This window comes from Elephantulus edwardii, unplaced genomic scaffold (genome assembly GCF_000299155.1).
Source record: "Elephantulus edwardii isolate Elephantulus edwardi_28Jun2011 unplaced genomic scaffold, EleEdw1.0 scaffold00115, whole genome shotgun sequence".
Taxonomy (NCBI): domain Eukaryota; kingdom Metazoa; phylum Chordata; class Mammalia; order Macroscelidea; family Macroscelididae; genus Elephantulus; species Elephantulus edwardii.
The window spans coordinates 9,694,285-9,711,437 of NW_006399865.1; the positions used below are offsets into that span (position 1 = coordinate 9,694,285).

The window sequence follows — 17,153 nt, forward strand, 5'->3', positions numbered from 1 at the left end:
GAAAATATATATTTATAAACAAAATATATATTTATAAACAACATCTCTGGAGGTTACAGGGAGACGCAGCTGGCCCTAACTCGGAGAAGCCTGACTTCCTTTGTGACTGTTTCCAAGGTGCTGCCTCCTATAATCAAACTTTTCTTCTCCATTCCCTTCACCACAACAGATGATGCAGCAGAATTCAGTAATGGATCTTGGCAATTATTAACAAAGATGATAAGCAAATGACACAAATCTCTAACTTAGGACACAAGGGATAATCTGTGTGTTATCAGGACTTGCAGGACGGAGTGTGAACGCTGAAACTGCATCGCCTGGGCAGCCACCTGGTGGACAGGGATCAGCTCAGATACCTGGGCTGAGGTGGGAAGACGGTGTCTACGTGGTCGGGTATCTGCGGGCTCTGGAGCCAAGGCTGGCTGGCTTAATGGATGCTCTGGTGGCTTAATGGTAAGGAGTTGTGCTGCCAACCCAACAAGAAGTTGTTCGAATCCATCAATGACTCGGGGAGAAATGTGGGCAATCTCTTCCTGTGCAATTTACAACCTCTGAAAAATCCACTAGGGGGTCAGCTATGAGTCGGTTCCAACTCAACAGTACCCAGTAACTCAACAGATGTGGCTTTGGGCAAGTTACGTAATCTCTCTGTGCTTCCATTCCATATCTGTAAAGTGGGACCTGCCTCATCAGGTTGTTTTGAGGATTAAATAGATCAATATACGTGAAGTACTGAGTATGGTACATAACCACATTGTTGTATGTACCATCAGAATCAACCCATATTTGACCCTCTGGTGGGTTTTCAGAGGCAGTCAATCGCACGAAGGAGACTGTCCATTCTTCTCCCCAGAGCAGCTGGTAGACTTGAACTACGTGCCTTCATGACTACAGTGCAGCTTCTTGCCACTAGGCCACCACAGCTCCCTAAGGGCCTGCTACTGTGACCTCTGTGTCACCCACTGTGTCAACCCATCTTCAGAGGGGTTTCCTCTCATTCTCTGCCTCTCCACCTTTGGAGACACACCATGTTTCTAAACATACCATGATGTGTTTTTGCAAGGACTGGCCACTCTCGACAACATGCCCAAAATATGTGAGACCAAGTTTGACCATCCTTGCCTTTAAGGAGCACCCTGGCTGCATTTTCTTCATGCTAGAGTTATTTGTTCTTTTGCCAGTCCATGGGATATTCAGTACTGTTCTCCAACACCACAACTCAAAAGTATCAGTTCTTCTTCTATCATCTTCAGTCATTATTCAACTTTCAGATACATAACAAGTAATTGAAAAGCATGTGCACCTTAGTCTTTAAAGTGATATCATTGCTCCTAAACACTTTAGAGAGGTCCTTGACATTACATTTACCCGATGTAATACAGCTTTTACTTTCCTGGTGCCAAGGATGTCGATTGTGGATCCAAGCAAGATGAAATTGTTGACAACTTCAATCTTATCTCCACCTATCATGATGTTGTCTACTGGCCCAGCGGTGAGGATTTTTGTTTTCTTGCTGCAGAGATGTATGCAGTTCAAGCTCACTGGTTATTCAGCTAGTAAAAGATGGGCAGTCTCCTCCTATGTGATTTAATACCTGTGAAAACTTGCTGGAGGGTCACTATGAGTCAGTTCCAACTCAACAGCACATAACAATAATGTACGTGTGTGTGTGTGTGTGTGTGTGCATGTATTGTGGAACTCTGGTAGCCTAGAGTAAGGAGTCACACTGCCATCCCAAAAGCACTCAGTTCGAATCCACCAGCTGTTCCACAGAAAAAAGATGGGCAATCTTCTCCTGTGTGATTATACTGCCTCTGAAAGCCAGCTAGAGGGTCAACTATGAACTGGTTCTGACTCAACGATAACAACAACATAGCTCTGGTGGCCTAGTGGGTAAGAAGTTGTGCTGTCAACCAAAAAGCAAGTAGTTAGAATCCTCACCTTTCATCCTGCCCTCAGAAGATAGGCAATCCCTTCCTGTGAGATTCAGTTTCTGAAAACTTGCTGGAGAGTCAATAATCGGTTCTCATTCGATGGCAGTGAGTGAGTAATACGTTTCTTTTAATGAACGAAGCATACATTTTAGGAAATTTTCTTTTGTGCATCTAAACAACAAAAATCATTATCATTTTTACTGGAACCCTTATTCACTGTTGGTGGGAGTGTAACCACAAATGGTGCAACCACTCTGGAAGGCAGTATGGCGCTTTCTCAAAAAGTTGCAAATAGAACTACCATTTGACCCAGCAATTCCACTACTGGGAATATATCCCATAAACAAACCATAACTGCCACCCAAGCAGATACATGCACACCCATGTTTATTGTGGCTTTGTTCACAACAGCAAAGAGTTGGAAACAACCTAAGTGCCCATCAACAAATGAATGGATAGAGAAGCTGTGGTATATTCACACAATGGAATACTACATTGCATTGAAAAATAAGGAAAAACATATTATACAAAATGAGTGACTCTGGGGGACATTATGCTGAGTGAAGCATCTCAGTCACAAAAGGACAAATACTGCATTGTGCCCCTGTTGTAAAATAGGACTGACATCGGGGTTGGGGGAAGACAGAAAAATGGGATAAATAATGTATACTGCATTGTAACAGATGAGGGAGAGAACTGTTTAAAAGGGATATGTGATTAGGGATTTTTGTCATGACAGGAGTCTAGAATGAAGGCTACATGGTGGAGTGAACTGGAGGGGCAGGATTATATAACAATGAAAGAATTTTACTTTTCAAAGAGATGAGTGAACTGGGGGGGGCAGGGAGAAAAGTGCAACAATGAATGAATGGAAATCCAAAATCTCTGTAAAAATTCATTAAAATTAATAATAATTAAAAAACTTTATCATTTTAAAAAACTATCAAGAATGAATTTACACTTTTCAAGGTTCTAGTCTCTTTTTTCCTTGCTACAAGTTCGCTCATCTACACACAAACCTCAAAGAATGAAGTTACGAAATCAATTCATTGCCATATGGGGGGAGCATCACAATGTCCTTTAAATCAAATACTGAGACTCAGCTCAGCACCATGCAATCACACTGGGAAGCTCTCTCTCTCTCATAAGACTTGGAAAACAGATAAGAGAACAAGTTTCTGGCAGACTTCGAATTAGCCTCGTGTCTCTGTCCTTGCAGGCTCTCCCAACAGTTCTCCTTACAGTGAGGAAGGTGCCCAAAGGGATTACCTCTGTTGGAAACAGTAAGTCTCCACCCCCTTAATTAAACTTAGGGTCACACCCTCCCCAGGTGCACCTGTGCCAGCCCATGCCCATGTACTGCTCTACCCCATCCTCTATGAAGAGAAGGATCACATTCTCAGAACTGGGACTCAAACCCACCCAGATTTGGTCAATTATACTAAGTAGTATAATAAAAACTATACAGTTCAGGAAGACGAGTGGAACAGCCGGATCCTACAAAGGTGTCTTTTCTGTTTTGGTGGAGGTTTTAATAGTTTTTGGTCAAACATTCTTCTAGGTGGTATAGCACTGGTCTGTCCATTTGCTGTACAGAGGTAACTCGTGGTTGCTGTGATGCTAAACACTGTGACACTGATGTGTCAACTGTGATAATGGTTACCCATGGTGGACAGTGTTTGGTGGAGCTTCCCGATTAAAACTAGCTTGGAAGCAGGAGTGGCATTCACTTCTGAAATAGCTTGCCTCCGGAAACTCTATGAAAAGTGCTCAGGTCTTCCGTTCACAGGGTTGCTATGAGTCATCTACGACTCAACAGCTCTTAACAACAACATACTACTTAGGAGTTTGAGCATTGGTGGTGTAGTGGTTAAGTGCTCAGCTACTTACCAAAATGCTGGTGGTTTGAATCCACCAGCTTCTCCATGGAAGGACACACGGAAGGACGATGCAGCAGGCTGCCTGTGAAAACTGAAGCCTCACAAACCCCTCCTCAGGGCAGTTCTACTGTCCTGTAGGGTCACCCGATGTCAGAACCGACTTCACGGCAATGAGTTTGGAAATTTTTTGTTTAACTCAGGGCTTCCAATTCCTTTAAGTGTTGTATTTGAAAGTATACTGAATATTCCTAGAGGACAAAATGGCAACTACCCCTCTTTTAACCACCACCATGGGGTGGCCACTTCCCTCCTATCTAAAATTTTCTGGGCACACTTTGACCACTACAGCATTCCTCTAGCTTGTAAAATAAGGGAGTCCCTAGCGGTGCAAAATATTAGGCTGTTAACTAAATGGTTGGAGATTACAGTACACCTAGAGGTACCTCAGAAGAAAGACCTGGCAATTTCCTAGAGATTTCCAACAGCCCAGATGTAGAACCACAAATGAACGGATTGAGTAATTATGGTGCATTCACACAGTGGAATATGACGCAGCACACAGGAGCAATGATTTTGCTAACTATTACCTAACTTGGGAGGGATTGGAGAGCTTAATGCTAAGTGAACTAACTCAGTCTCAGAAGGACAAATACTGTATAAAACCATTATTTTAGAATGAGTACGAGGATCCAAGCAGGGTGGAGGTGGAAGCAGAAGGATTAGGATGTGTAGGGAGCAGGGGGAGTAATCATAGGGTTATACAATTTGATGGGTGGGAGGTGAGGGAAACTGAAAGAATCTGTTCTGGAAAACAATGTATTCAAATTTTGTAAATAAACTAATAATTTTTTAAAAGTCCCAATAGGGCCACAGAAATTGGTGGATGGATAATAAGGGGTGAACGAATACAAAATGCAATGGGGATTTGAAGAGAGCGTGATAAAAGGCACTGATCACTATGAACACAATATAAACTATATAAAACACAACGTACAGGAATGAAACAACATGTATGAGTTGTTGAAAGAAAATCACTTGAAAAACCAAAACCCTATGAAGCATACTTTTACATGAACACACATGGGGTTGTCAGCTCAACAGCAACAGATTTCTGTAACCATCTGGGTGTAGATCTGGAGGGCAGATGAGTTCCACAAATTGTGCAGAGAATGTGAGACCACTTTCAATCGGGTTTAGGGTCACATTTCTGCCAGGGCACATATGCCAGGCTGCATAACACTCAAACACGCTAACTGGAAGGGTCAGGGGAAAATGTGTTCTTTCTGGTAGGTGACGGGTTGGTTTGAACACTTTACACTAAACATGGACTAAGACTCGCTTCTCGTTCTGGTTGTCTTGGTAACAGAGCTGGGGCTTGACCAAAAACTTCAGCCTGTGGTCTGTAGTATTTTGGCAACGACACCCCCGAAGGAGTAATGAGTTCTGAATTTCACTTGTTTGACTTGCTTTGTGCTTTACTATGTTCCCATCCTGGTTGCTCAGCTGAGAGCCATGTGTTTTGGTTTCAGTGTCTTTGTTACTGTTGCTGGGCGCTTTGTGAGTTGGTCCTGACTCACAGGGAAGGGACCCTCTGAATGAAACACTGCCCGGCCCCGCACTACACTTGCCATCACTGCTGTGCCAATCCAAGACACTGAAGGTCTTCCTTGGGGTTTTTAACTCTCAAGTTTACCAAGCGTGACATCCCTCTCTAGGGACTGACCCCTCCAGATAACATGCCCGAAGTATGAAAAACAAAATCTCTCCATCTCCACTTCTAAGAAGCACTCTGGATGCACTTCTCCCAGCACAGATGTCTTTGTTGTCTTGGCAGTCTACGTTACATTTCACATTCTTTGCCAAAACCACATTAGCAGCCATCAATTCTCCTTTAGTGTTCATTGCTCTTGTGCAGCTTCCCTATGCACATGTTGCTGTTATTGTTGCTGTTAGTTGAGTCATACTACTTATAGCGACCCTGTGAACAACAGATCTGAGCCCAGTCCTGTCCTGTGCCATCCTCTGCATCTCTGACACCCTTGCGCCCATTGCTGCCGTCACTGTGTCGATCCGTCTCGTTGGGGTCTTCCTTTCATTGACCTTCCACCTTTCCATGCTTGATATCCCTTCCCAAGGAATAGCCTCTTCTAGCAGCATGTCCAAAATATGTGAGATGAAGTTTCCCCATCCTTGCCTTCAAGGAGCACTCTGGCTCCAAGACGTATCTGTTTTGTTGGGTGTTTGTTTTTTCTTGTGTGGTGTGGTTTTTTTCAGTCCATTAGATGTTCAGTGTTCTTCTCTAACACTACAGCTCAAAGTCATCAATTATTTTTCTGTCATCCTTTTTCATGGTCTAGCTCGCAGATGCATAGCAAGTCATTGAAATGACTGTGGCCTGAATCAGATGCACCTTAGTCCTCAAACTGACATTATTACTCTTCAATAATTTGGAGTGATACCTAACAGTGAACTTGCCCAATGTAACATCTCTCGGGTGTCAACTGTGAATCTAAGAAAGATAAATATGTTGTTGTTATGTGCTGTTGAGTTGCCTGGGACTCATAGCGACCCTATGTACAAGAGCCCTAAACTCTGCTCCATCCTGTGTTAATCTCACTGTATCCGACACACCTACCCCAATTACCCCAGTCACTGAATCAATCCATCTCATCGAGGGTCTTCCTCTCCTGCACTGTCCATCCACCCTCCCAAGCATGACGTCCCTCTCCAAGGACTGGTCCCTCCTTGCAACATGTCCAAAGTATGTCAGACAAAGCTTCAGAATCCTTGCCTCCAAGGAGCAGCCTGGTTTCACCTTCTCCAGGACAAACCTGTTCGTTTTCCTAGCAGTCCATGGTATAATATTCAAGACCCTCAATAAGATGGGTTGATTCAGTGACTGAGGTAAAGGGGGTAGGTGTGTCAGAGACAGTGAGATTGGCACAGGATAGAGCAGGGTTTAGGGCTGTTGGACATAAGGTCTCTATGAGTCACAGGCAACTAGAAGGCACATAACAACAATAATAACCAGCTTTAGCTACTTCATTAATATTTCTAGGTGCTATGTGTTACAAGTAGAAGTGCCCCATAAGATTTCACAGGCTGTAATCTTTATGGAAGCAGATTGCCAGGTCTTTCTCTCACAAAGCCACGGAGTGGATTCCAAGCAACTAGTAGAAAGGTAGCAGGAACACCACAGGGCAGTCAATGCCATTACGAACCAGCTCGGCTCTTCTTTCAAACAATCTGGCAACCTTATCATAATAGTCAGTCATAAAAGTGCTCTTACCCTGTGAGGTTCCAGGAACTCCAGGAGTTCCTGGAAATCTACCCTAAGGGGAGAATCCAAAGAACGAACAATTGTGAAGATGTTTGCATTAACATTTTTACAGCAAAAAGTCAGAAACAACTCAAGTAGGAAAGAAACAGGCAGATTACAGTTCCCTAACTTGATTAACAACTATCTGCCCAGGAGGAAAGTGTGCATGAATGTATGGATAATAAGGAAAAAATAATATGCCCAAAGGACAGATAGGGAAGACCAGATACGTGAAAAAGTTAAATTATAATTTTTTAAAAACTACAAAAGAAAAACTGGGTATGATCAACTTCGGGAAGGATCATGGATATGTAATTAATATTGTTGTTGTATATCATAGAGTCACAACCGACCCACAGCTGACCTTCTAGCGGGTTTTCAGAAGCAGTTAATGGCACAGGAGGAGACTGCCCATCCTTCTCCGGTGGAGCAGCGGGTGGGATTCAAACCACATGCCTATGGTACTGCAGTGCAGCTTTTGGCCACTAGGCCACTAGAGCTGTTCTCTAGGTGAAGGATTAAAGATACATTTTTAAAAATATGTTTTTCTTTCTAAAGGTCCTTGCGTCAGCTTCCACAAAGCCATATACACAGTCATTATCCTCTTCACAAGATAAAGACAAAGACTGTGTAGGCAAAGATACCACACACACAACACAGAGCAGTGTAAGTAAGCCTCTGGGGACACATTTCTTCTAAACAGAGCCATGATGATTCTGAAAATTTTTGTGTAAATCAATTTAGACCTATAATGTCTACTTCAGAAACTCATTCATCCTTTTCATAACCCTTAAGGGACTAACAGATAACAAAGAAAAAGGAGAAGGATTCTTCTTCTTGGGTAAGAAAAAGCAGACTCATTCTAGTAGTGGCACCAACACATTCTGCTGCTAATAGGCAGGGCAGAGGTCTGAATCCACTCACAGATGCCTCGGAAGAAAGGCCTGGTGATCGGCCTCCAAGGTATCAGACAGAGAAAACTCTATGAAGCAGAGCGGTACTCTGACACACGTGGGTGAGTATGTGCATAACAAGGGACAATCTCTAACTCTCATTCTCCTCATCCAAGAACCATGGGGAAAATCTCTAAATTGAACCCCTCCAGTTAAAACACCCAGGAACAATCTCTAAATTGGGAAGAGGGCACAATATAAAGATGAATCGATGTTGACAGTGGTGACATGTCAGCAAAGACACTGCCCCCCTTCTTGTTCTGCTGCTTCCTTCCCCGTTCATTTTGTGGCACCGGCACACCCTCGAATTTGCACCCAGGGGCCGAGAACCCTGCTCTGTAGCCCTCTCCTATGTCTCTGGATATCTCAAGCACTGAAGAAGGACTTAGGTCTCCGACCAGTTAACAGTGGCGCCCCCTCAAGCAGTGCCCAGGGCATGTGCCACACCTACCAAATATTACATGTGTCTGACTTGTGGCAGTCAACTTGACAGTGACTGCTGTTGTTTGCTTGTTTATTTTTGGTTTTTAACATCAAATCACTTCCCACCAAAATAATAAATGGTTTTCTCAGGCAGTGTAGGCAATGCAGTTAATTAATATCATTCTTGCAGAATTGTTGCTAACAAGGAAAAAAATCCTACAAAATGTAGGATTCACACTGGGAAAAAAAACAACAACAAACTAACCTACAACAGAAATGTGATTAGGAAAAAAAAAAGTCACAAAACCATCTGTACAGTGGAAAAAAGACTCAGCTATGAAGAAAAGTGAAGCCTGGGTACAGCTGTGACATACATGAATCTCGAAAAGCAGGCAGGCACAAAGGGACAAATAGCGTATCATTTCACTTACAGGAAATGTTTAGAACCACCACGTGCTAAAAGGACTGAAATATTTTCATGGCGACCAGGGGTGGGCCTCGAGTAACAGTACTGAAAGATGCTATGGGCAATGTATTGAATGATGCGGAAAGCATCAAAAGAAGATGGAGGGAATACAAAGAATTATTCTTTTTAAATTTTGTTTTATTATTTCTTGTGTGTACTATCAAATCGGATCTGACTGGTACAGGTGGACATTGTCCCCCTTCTCCAGCAGAGCATCTGGTGGATTTGAACCACACACCTCTGGGGTTGCAATTCAGCTTCCTGCCACTAGGCTACTAGAGCTCCCTTCACACAGAATTATTGTACCAAAAAGAATTGATAGACAATGAAAAGTGTCAGGATATATCATATGAACAGGAGCCAATGGTAATGAAGGAGGAAGTGGAAGCTGCATTGAAGGCACTGGCAAAAAATAAGACCCCAGGAATCGATGGGATACCAATTGACTTTTTTCAATTAACAAATGCAGCGTTGGATGTGCTCACCAGTCTATGCCAGGAAATCTGGAGGACAGTTGTCTGGCCAACGGATTGTAAGAGGTCCATATTTGTTGACATTCCCAAGAAAGGTGATCCAACTGAATGTGGAAACTATCCAAGAATATCATTAATAACATATGTGAACAAAACCGGCTAGAACAGTGCATAGATAAGGAACTGCCAGAAGTTCAAGTAGGATTTAGAAGAGGCCATGGCACCAGGGATATCACTGCTGATATCCAATGGATCTTGGCTGGAATACCAGGCGCATGTCTATTTGTGCTTTATTGCCTATGCAAAGGCATTTGACTGTGTGGATCAAAACAAAATTATGACCAACATTGAGAAGAATGGGAATCCCAGAGCACTTAATTGTGCTCATGTGGAACCTAGACCTGGACCAGATGGCTGTTATGCAGAGCAGGGGAGCACTTCATTGTTTAAGATTAAGAAGGGAGTGTGTCAGGGTTGTACTCTCTCTCCAAACCTATTCAATCTGTATGCTGAGCAAATTATTCAAGAAGGTGGACTCTATGAAGAGGAATATGGTATCAGGTTGGAGGGAGACTCATCAGTAACCTGTGTTATGCAGATGATACAACTTTACTTGCTGGAAGTGAGGAGGACTTGAAGCACTTGTTGCAGAAGATCAAGGAATGCTGCCTTTCGTATGGATTGCATCTCAATGTCAGGAAAACAAAGATTCTTACCACTGGACCGATAGGCAACATCATGATGGATGGAGAAGAGACTGAAACTGTTAGCATCTTCATTGTGCTTGGATCCACAATTAACACCCTTGTTAAAAAGAGTCAGGAAATAAGGAAATGTATTGCACTGGAAAAATCTGCAGGTAGAGACCTCTCTAAATTACTGAGGAGTAATGATGTCAGTGTGAGGACTAAAGTGTGTCTGATTCAGGCCACGGTCTTTCCTATCACTTGATATTAATGTGAGAGCTAGACCATGATTAAGGATGACAGAAGAAGAACTGATGCCTTTGAGCTGTGATGTTAGAGAAGAGCACTGAGTATCTAAATGGACTGTCAAAAAAAAAAATTTAAAATAACATATATGCCTTGGAGTCAGAGTGTTCCTTAGAGGCAAAGATGCAGAAATTTCATCTCACATATTTTGGGCATATTGCTAGGAGAGGCTATTATTTGGGAAGAGACATCATGTTTGGAAAGACAGAAGGTCAATGAAAGAGAGAAAAACTCCAAAAAGATGGATCAACACAGTGACTACAGCAATGGGCTCAAGTGTGTCAGAGATGCTAAGGGTGGCGCGGGAGAGGGCAGGGCTCAGATCTGTTGTTCACAGGGTCACTATGAGTTGTACTTAACTCAACAGCACATAACAACAACAACCACCACCAAGGGTGGGCAGGAGGAGGACAAAAGGGGGCAACTGAGCTTCTGCTAAGAGTGATAGGAAATTAAAAAAATAAGTAACAGTGATGCTCAAACAGCACAACACTATAACTAGTGCCACTGAGCTGGCCGCATCAAGAATTTTGATGATTTGTGACATATATTCTTACTATACACAAAAATAAATTATCCTAAATACCGAAGTAAGTACACTTTTTTAAAAATCACCTCTCTCTCTGCCATCGAGTCGGAACTGACTCGCAGTCCACCCTCCAGTGGGTTACCAGAGGCTATAAATTGCACCAGAAAAGACTGCTCATCTTCCTCCAACAGAGCCACTGGGAGATTCGAACCACCGGAGAGAAGCCACCTTTGGGCTAGCAGCATAACTCCCCACGGACTACTTACTTTCTTTCTAGTGTAATGGAAAAAAAAAATCTAAAATCAGTCTCGTTTCCATCAAGACAGATGGCTTTTAAATGTCTTGAACATTACAATGCCTTTTAAAAAAAGCTTCAGCAATCTATTGCTGAATCTTTTGCAGCAGATACAATTTTAAAACCATTTTCTCACTAACCATTGTTTTATCACTTAGCCAATTATTTTAACAAGGTTTCAAAGAATTTGAAAACATCTGAAAGTCAAAGAATCACTACCATCCATTGACAGAAAAAAAATAAATAAAGCTTCTATTCCTAAAAGGAAACATTAGTCACTTAGTGAACAATGACTTCCTGTGCAGAGAAACAAGAAAATGTCCTCATTCTTGCTAGGAAGCATTCGACTCTTGAGAAAGCTGTTTATCATTTTTCAAGGGGAAGCCTGTATTTCAAGTAATCGTCTTCAAGCTCTGGTGGTGTAGTATTACATGTTGTGCTGCTAGCCAAAAGGTCAGTGGTTCAAATCCACCAGCAGCATAAAGATTTACAGTCTAGGAAGCTGATGAAAGATCGCTATGAGTCAGAATCAATTGAACAGCTGTGGGTTTGCTGTTGGGGGTCAGTCTTCCCCCTGGAGTTAGGATGTCTCTAAGGTGTTGTTATAATGTCACTGGAAGGATGTTGATGACACCTGAGAGGCACAGGGTCCCCTCACCTGCAGCAGGCCCTGTTAGCATCTTACACCTCCCCTTTCACTGCTTGCTTCACTTGGTTTAAACCCCTCAGGGGCACAGGGTGGGTATCCATTCTATCCACTGCTCTATATGCAGCTTCTAACTCAGTGCATAGAGACCTCTGGAGGCCTAGTGATAAGGAATTGTGCTGTCAAACCAAAGGCAAGTGGCTAGAATCTGCCAGCAGCTCCAGGGGAGAAAGATGAGCAATCAACTCCCGTGTGCCTTACTGCCTCTGAAAACCCGCTGGAGTGTCAGCTATGAGTTAGCCTCTATCTGACAGTCCACACCAAGGGCACAGTGCAGTGCACAGGGAATGCTGGTGGCCTAGTCAGCAGGGGCTCAGACCGCCAACCCAAAGGCTAAACCTCTTGTTGGTTCAAAACCAACAGTCTCCTCCCATGTGATCCGGATGGAGTCAGACTCCTAGTCCTACTCAGCCTCGTGCATCCATCAAATATGATCGCAACTGTTAGTTGCTGTTGAGTTAATGACAGCTCATGGTAACCCCATGTGTGGCACTGTGGAAATGCTGCACTGAGTTTCCAAGGCTGGGACCTTCCTGGAGGAGACTGCCAGGCCTTTCTTCCATGGTGTTAATGAATGTGTTTAAAGTGGCAATCTTTCATCTAATATTCATTAACCAGTTGTGTCACCCAGGAACCCACAAGGTGCATTTATTAAATTGAAATGAGGGCTTTGAGGAGTTGCTATTTTTTTTTAAGAAAAGAAAAGAACTTACTGTCATATAACTTGTTAACCTATGAAAAAAGTTACACAGAACTGAAGAACGTACCTTGGTGGCTCTGGGGAGTAGGAAGCTCACAACAATCAGATATAAACCACATTCCCTACTCCCTTCCCAGGGCTCCCGAGGGAATAGAGATTCTTTCTGAGACACAGAACTGCTCACAACCTCGAGCATTCACAAGTTTGTTGTAAAAACCAAGCAAACAGATAGGAAGCAGCCTGGCGTCTCCAAAGGGGAGAAAAGAGTGGATTCAAAGGACTGAACTTGGATCCTGGCTCTCATTGCCTGTGAAGCTCTGGGAAGGTCAGAACTCACTCCAGCACCTGCTGTGCAGGAAGGAGGTGACAGCTCTCACTAACTTCCAGGGAGTAGACACTGAGTCTGCGTGAAGGGGGTGGGGCCAGGTGGAGGGAAGGAGCAGGGACTCCACGCAGAGGGCTGTCATCGCAACCCGTCAGATGAACACCACCAACACCTCTAACGCTCACCATTCCCCAGAACTTACTCAGTATGGAATCCTCCGTCTTAAAAACAGTTCTTCTTATTCCCAGCCTCATTGATCCTCCCAAATCGCCAGAGTTGTGTTCAGGCATGTCAATCACCTGAGAAAACAAAACAAGTCCAGTTCTTGTCAGCTGATGAAAAATTCATTTCCTCACTTGTCAGCTTGCCTCTGACAGGAACGATCAGTGGGTGAGGATGTGTCCTAAACAATGTGACCTGATCAATCCTTCCGATTTTCCCTTTCCAGGACGCCTGGACCGCACACACTCTCCTCCTCATGCTCCCTTTCCATCCCTGCTGCTCGCCTTTCACTCAAATCACTGGTAAAAAATTCATCAGGAGCGTCTGAGTTTCCGCCTGACATCAGTCAACGTGGCAGGTCCAGGCGAGGTTCCCACTCCCCATTCTGAACTGCCAGGGCTTCCTACTTCAGTATTCATGCTTCTTCCACAAAATAATCCTCTTCCCAGTGCAGTCCCTAGAAAGTTCCATAAGTCAATCTGCCAGTCTGTGTGGAAAAGTCTACCAAAAGTACTATACTCTTTGGTGAAAAAGCATCAGAATTCACTTTTGAAAGGTTAGCAGCGTCCACTCCAGCGTCTTCTGCAGGCCAGATACCTCCTCCCGCAGAGACAATCTGTCAAATTCTACCACTTTCCACTGCTCCTGTCGCCTTCTGCCCAGTTCCACCCACCACCCAAACCAAGCTTGGGATAGTTTACCAACTGGCCTCCCACCGCTCGCATGCGCTCAGCCCACACTATAGCCAGGGTGTCTGTCAAACCGCAGGTCTTCCCACAGTATTCCTCCTCAGAGGACTCCAAAAGGGGCCTAGCCCTCGGCTTCCTCTTCCATCGCTCTCCCCTCACGCCCTCAGTTGGTCCCATGGCTTCCCAGCCCCTTGGATGAGGTTTCATCTCGCCTTAGTGACTTTGACCGAGTTGCTCCCTCTGCAGAGACAGTCCTCCCACCCATTCCCCTCCTCCCAGTTAGCCCTCAGCTTTGAACTCAGCTTAAATATCCCAGAGCCAGAGCCTGAGCTAACCCTATCCTCACAGAACCAGGTTCATCCTGCCCCAGACTTGTCTGTCTGTGTGTGTAGAACCTTTGTGGGCTGGAAATGTCTGTGCAAGCTGGGGACAGAATTTTCTATTCCAATGTACCTTCCCTCCCCAGACCACCACCACCACCACCCCACAGTCATGGAACTGGCATAAGGTAAGCACTGAACGAAGGCATGTATGAATGAGGGCCTCGCAGGATTCGGGAGGACGTCATTGTTCTGAAAGGCTCACTCTCACTAGCCTGTTTTCACTGCTCTGTTCACTGGGATCTCATAGTTTCGTCTCGCAGTTGTTAGAAGAAACAGTTCATTGAGTTAACGTGTGATTGTGAACTCACTCAGGCAGCCCTCTCATAAAACTGCTTTCCTTCCCCCCCCTCCCCACACCCTAACTGCCACGTATTACTTGGTAGGAATCTTTGACGACTAGAATTTTCTGAGGTAAAAATTTTCCAAGAAAATGTGTGATCTTATCAGTGCCCTCGAAGAACTTCCGGAGTCATTTGAACCCAGTGTCCCAAGTACAACCCACAAGTCACTGGGAGGATGGGGTGGAGAGGAGACTTGATTGCACCTCTCGGCAGATGGAGCACTCAAGTCTGAAGGGCCCTTGGCCTTGGCATCCCTCTGCTATCGTCCTTGGCTAATTATAGCTAGATTAAATATTACTGGAGTGAGGTGAGAGAGGACATTAGCTAGCGCCTAGTTTCCAAAGCCAGGCTTTTTATAAACGCCCAGCCCTTCTATGAGTTTTCTAAGGGCAGATAAGACTGCCACAGATGCATAACACCGAGTCCCAGGCTTACTGACAGTCTCAAGTTCCACTTAAGTTTAAGACTACCTGAACCAGCTAGAAAGGCCACACTGCGTGGAGGCCACAGTCTCCATTAGAACTGTGCTGCCACGCTTTGGACCAATCCTCCAGACTTTGCTGGGTCCATCTGAACAGTTGAGTTATCAGATTGACTCTTTTCTTATTATTATTGTTATTAACCTTTTTTAATTGTGTGGCAGCCCTTAATTCACATTATATTTTGCTCATTTCTATTGTGTGCTTGTTTCATTTCCTCCCTCCCACTCAGCCTACCACCACCTACATTCGTGAAAGCGTGTAAGCCAGCAGATCATGCGTCAAGCCCGAATAGCCCCCTTTCAGACAGCCAATCGCTGGCTTGCCCGTCCCTACCGACCCAGCACTCTGAGAGAACAAGCATGTCCCTTTCCCTGAAGGACCCTCTGTTTCACTTGGAAAGTTTGAGCATCGGCATCCATAAGCATCATCTGGTACAGATTCTTTGGATGTGGTTTTAGTAACCCGCAAGTGTGGCACTCAAGAACACGCTCAAGTATGAGCCACTGTGAATAGACCTCGATAAATCCAACTACGAACAGTGTCTTACTGCTGGGTGGGAGGAAGGCTAAACACAGCTCACGGCCAAAAAACTTTCCTGAAAGAAAAGTAGGGGGAGAGGACAGGAGAAAAACAACTAGCACCACCCCAGGGGACACTGTCTGAACATCACTCAAGGAGAGAGAGCCTTAGTGGTGCTGTGGTTGCTGCTAAGTGAAAGGTCGGCAGTTTGAATCCATCAGCTGCTCCACGGGAGAAAGATGTGGCAATGCATTTCCATAAAGATTACGGCCCCCCGGGAACCCTGTGGAGTGGTCCTACTGTGCGCTAGAAATTCACTGGCAGCCAGAACCGACCAGGCAGTACCAGGTTTAAGAGCATCAAGTCCTCTTCCAGTACAGCAGAGGCCTGGAAATTCCTGGCATCCCGGCATGAGAATGCTTTTAGACACGCGGGGGAAATACCTGGAGAACGGCCAGGAGAGTGGTGAGCAGAGGAGAGAGAGGGGAAGAGGATTAGTGGCTGTTTCATTATAGGCCTTTTGGGCCTGTTGCCTTTCTAAACTTGTGTGAGGCATTATTTTAATAAACACTGAAGACACATAGACTGAAGTGTATTTTCAGGTTCCTATTATCCCTGCTGCTTTTCACAAGTTGTAACTGCAACCTGGGGTGGAGATGATGGCACGGAAAGTCATGTTAAGGAGTCCAGAGGGAGCCAAGGTGGGGGACAGCCACAGGGAGGGGAGGGGCAGGGGGAGAAGTGCTCTCTGTCACGGCTGTTCACACATTCAGGAGGCCAGGGAAGCCAACACACCGGAAGGCGACAGCTGGAGACAGGGAGGACGCCGTGCATTTGTGGATGAATAGGCGACCCTAGCACCCCTAAAGATGGTGGGACAGCTGCCTCTCAGACTATAAACCACCTGAGCAAGCGACAAAAGCGAGTGAAGACCTTGCGGCAGCTTGGGCTCCTATGAAAACCTTGAGGGTTTTCCCAAGACCACCACTGTTAAAAGGGGGAGGAAGAACACAAAAGCCTCAAACTCGCTGACTTCTAATTGCAACTGACTGCTGACTCACAGCTGACCCACCATGGCATTTCCAAGATTGTCAGTTGCACAGGAGGAGATTGTCCATTTTCCTCCCATGGAGCAGCTGGTGGATTCGAACTGGCAGAGAGGGGCTGCTTTCCTTTGGGTTAACGGTGTAATTCTGCACAACTACCCCACCAGAGCTCCCCTTTCCTGACAGAACAATATTCCATGGCATGATTGGGGATCACTCTTCATCCATCCTCTCTTAGTTTATTTCTTTAAATTGTACTGTGACGAAGGTTCAGCTGCCATTCAACAATCTGTGTGCAGCCTGTTCGGTGACACTGGCTGCGTTTGCCCCATAATGCATGACCGTGCTCGTTATCTCGGTTCTGATGGTGCATGTGCAGTAACATAATTCACCTGCCGCTTTGTCTTCTCATCTTTGTTTTAAATTAACTGCGGAGCAAGTGGTTGCACGGAGACGACTCTTCAAAGGAGCACAAT

General features: G+C 44.8%; 1 protein-coding gene across 1 annotated transcript in view; it reads right to left on the bottom strand.

Annotated features, from left to right (window-relative positions):
- The window catches only part of CTPS2 (CTP synthase 2), a 107,762-nt gene that overhangs the window by 15,110 nt on the left and 75,499 nt on the right, over positions 1–17,153 (bottom strand). The window contains exon 13 of the mRNA XM_006892430.1: positions 13,198–13,294. Within this exon, the coding sequence (XP_006892492.1) occupies positions 13,198–13,294 (97 nt within the window). The remainder of the gene's footprint in view (positions 1–13,197; positions 13,295–17,153) is intronic.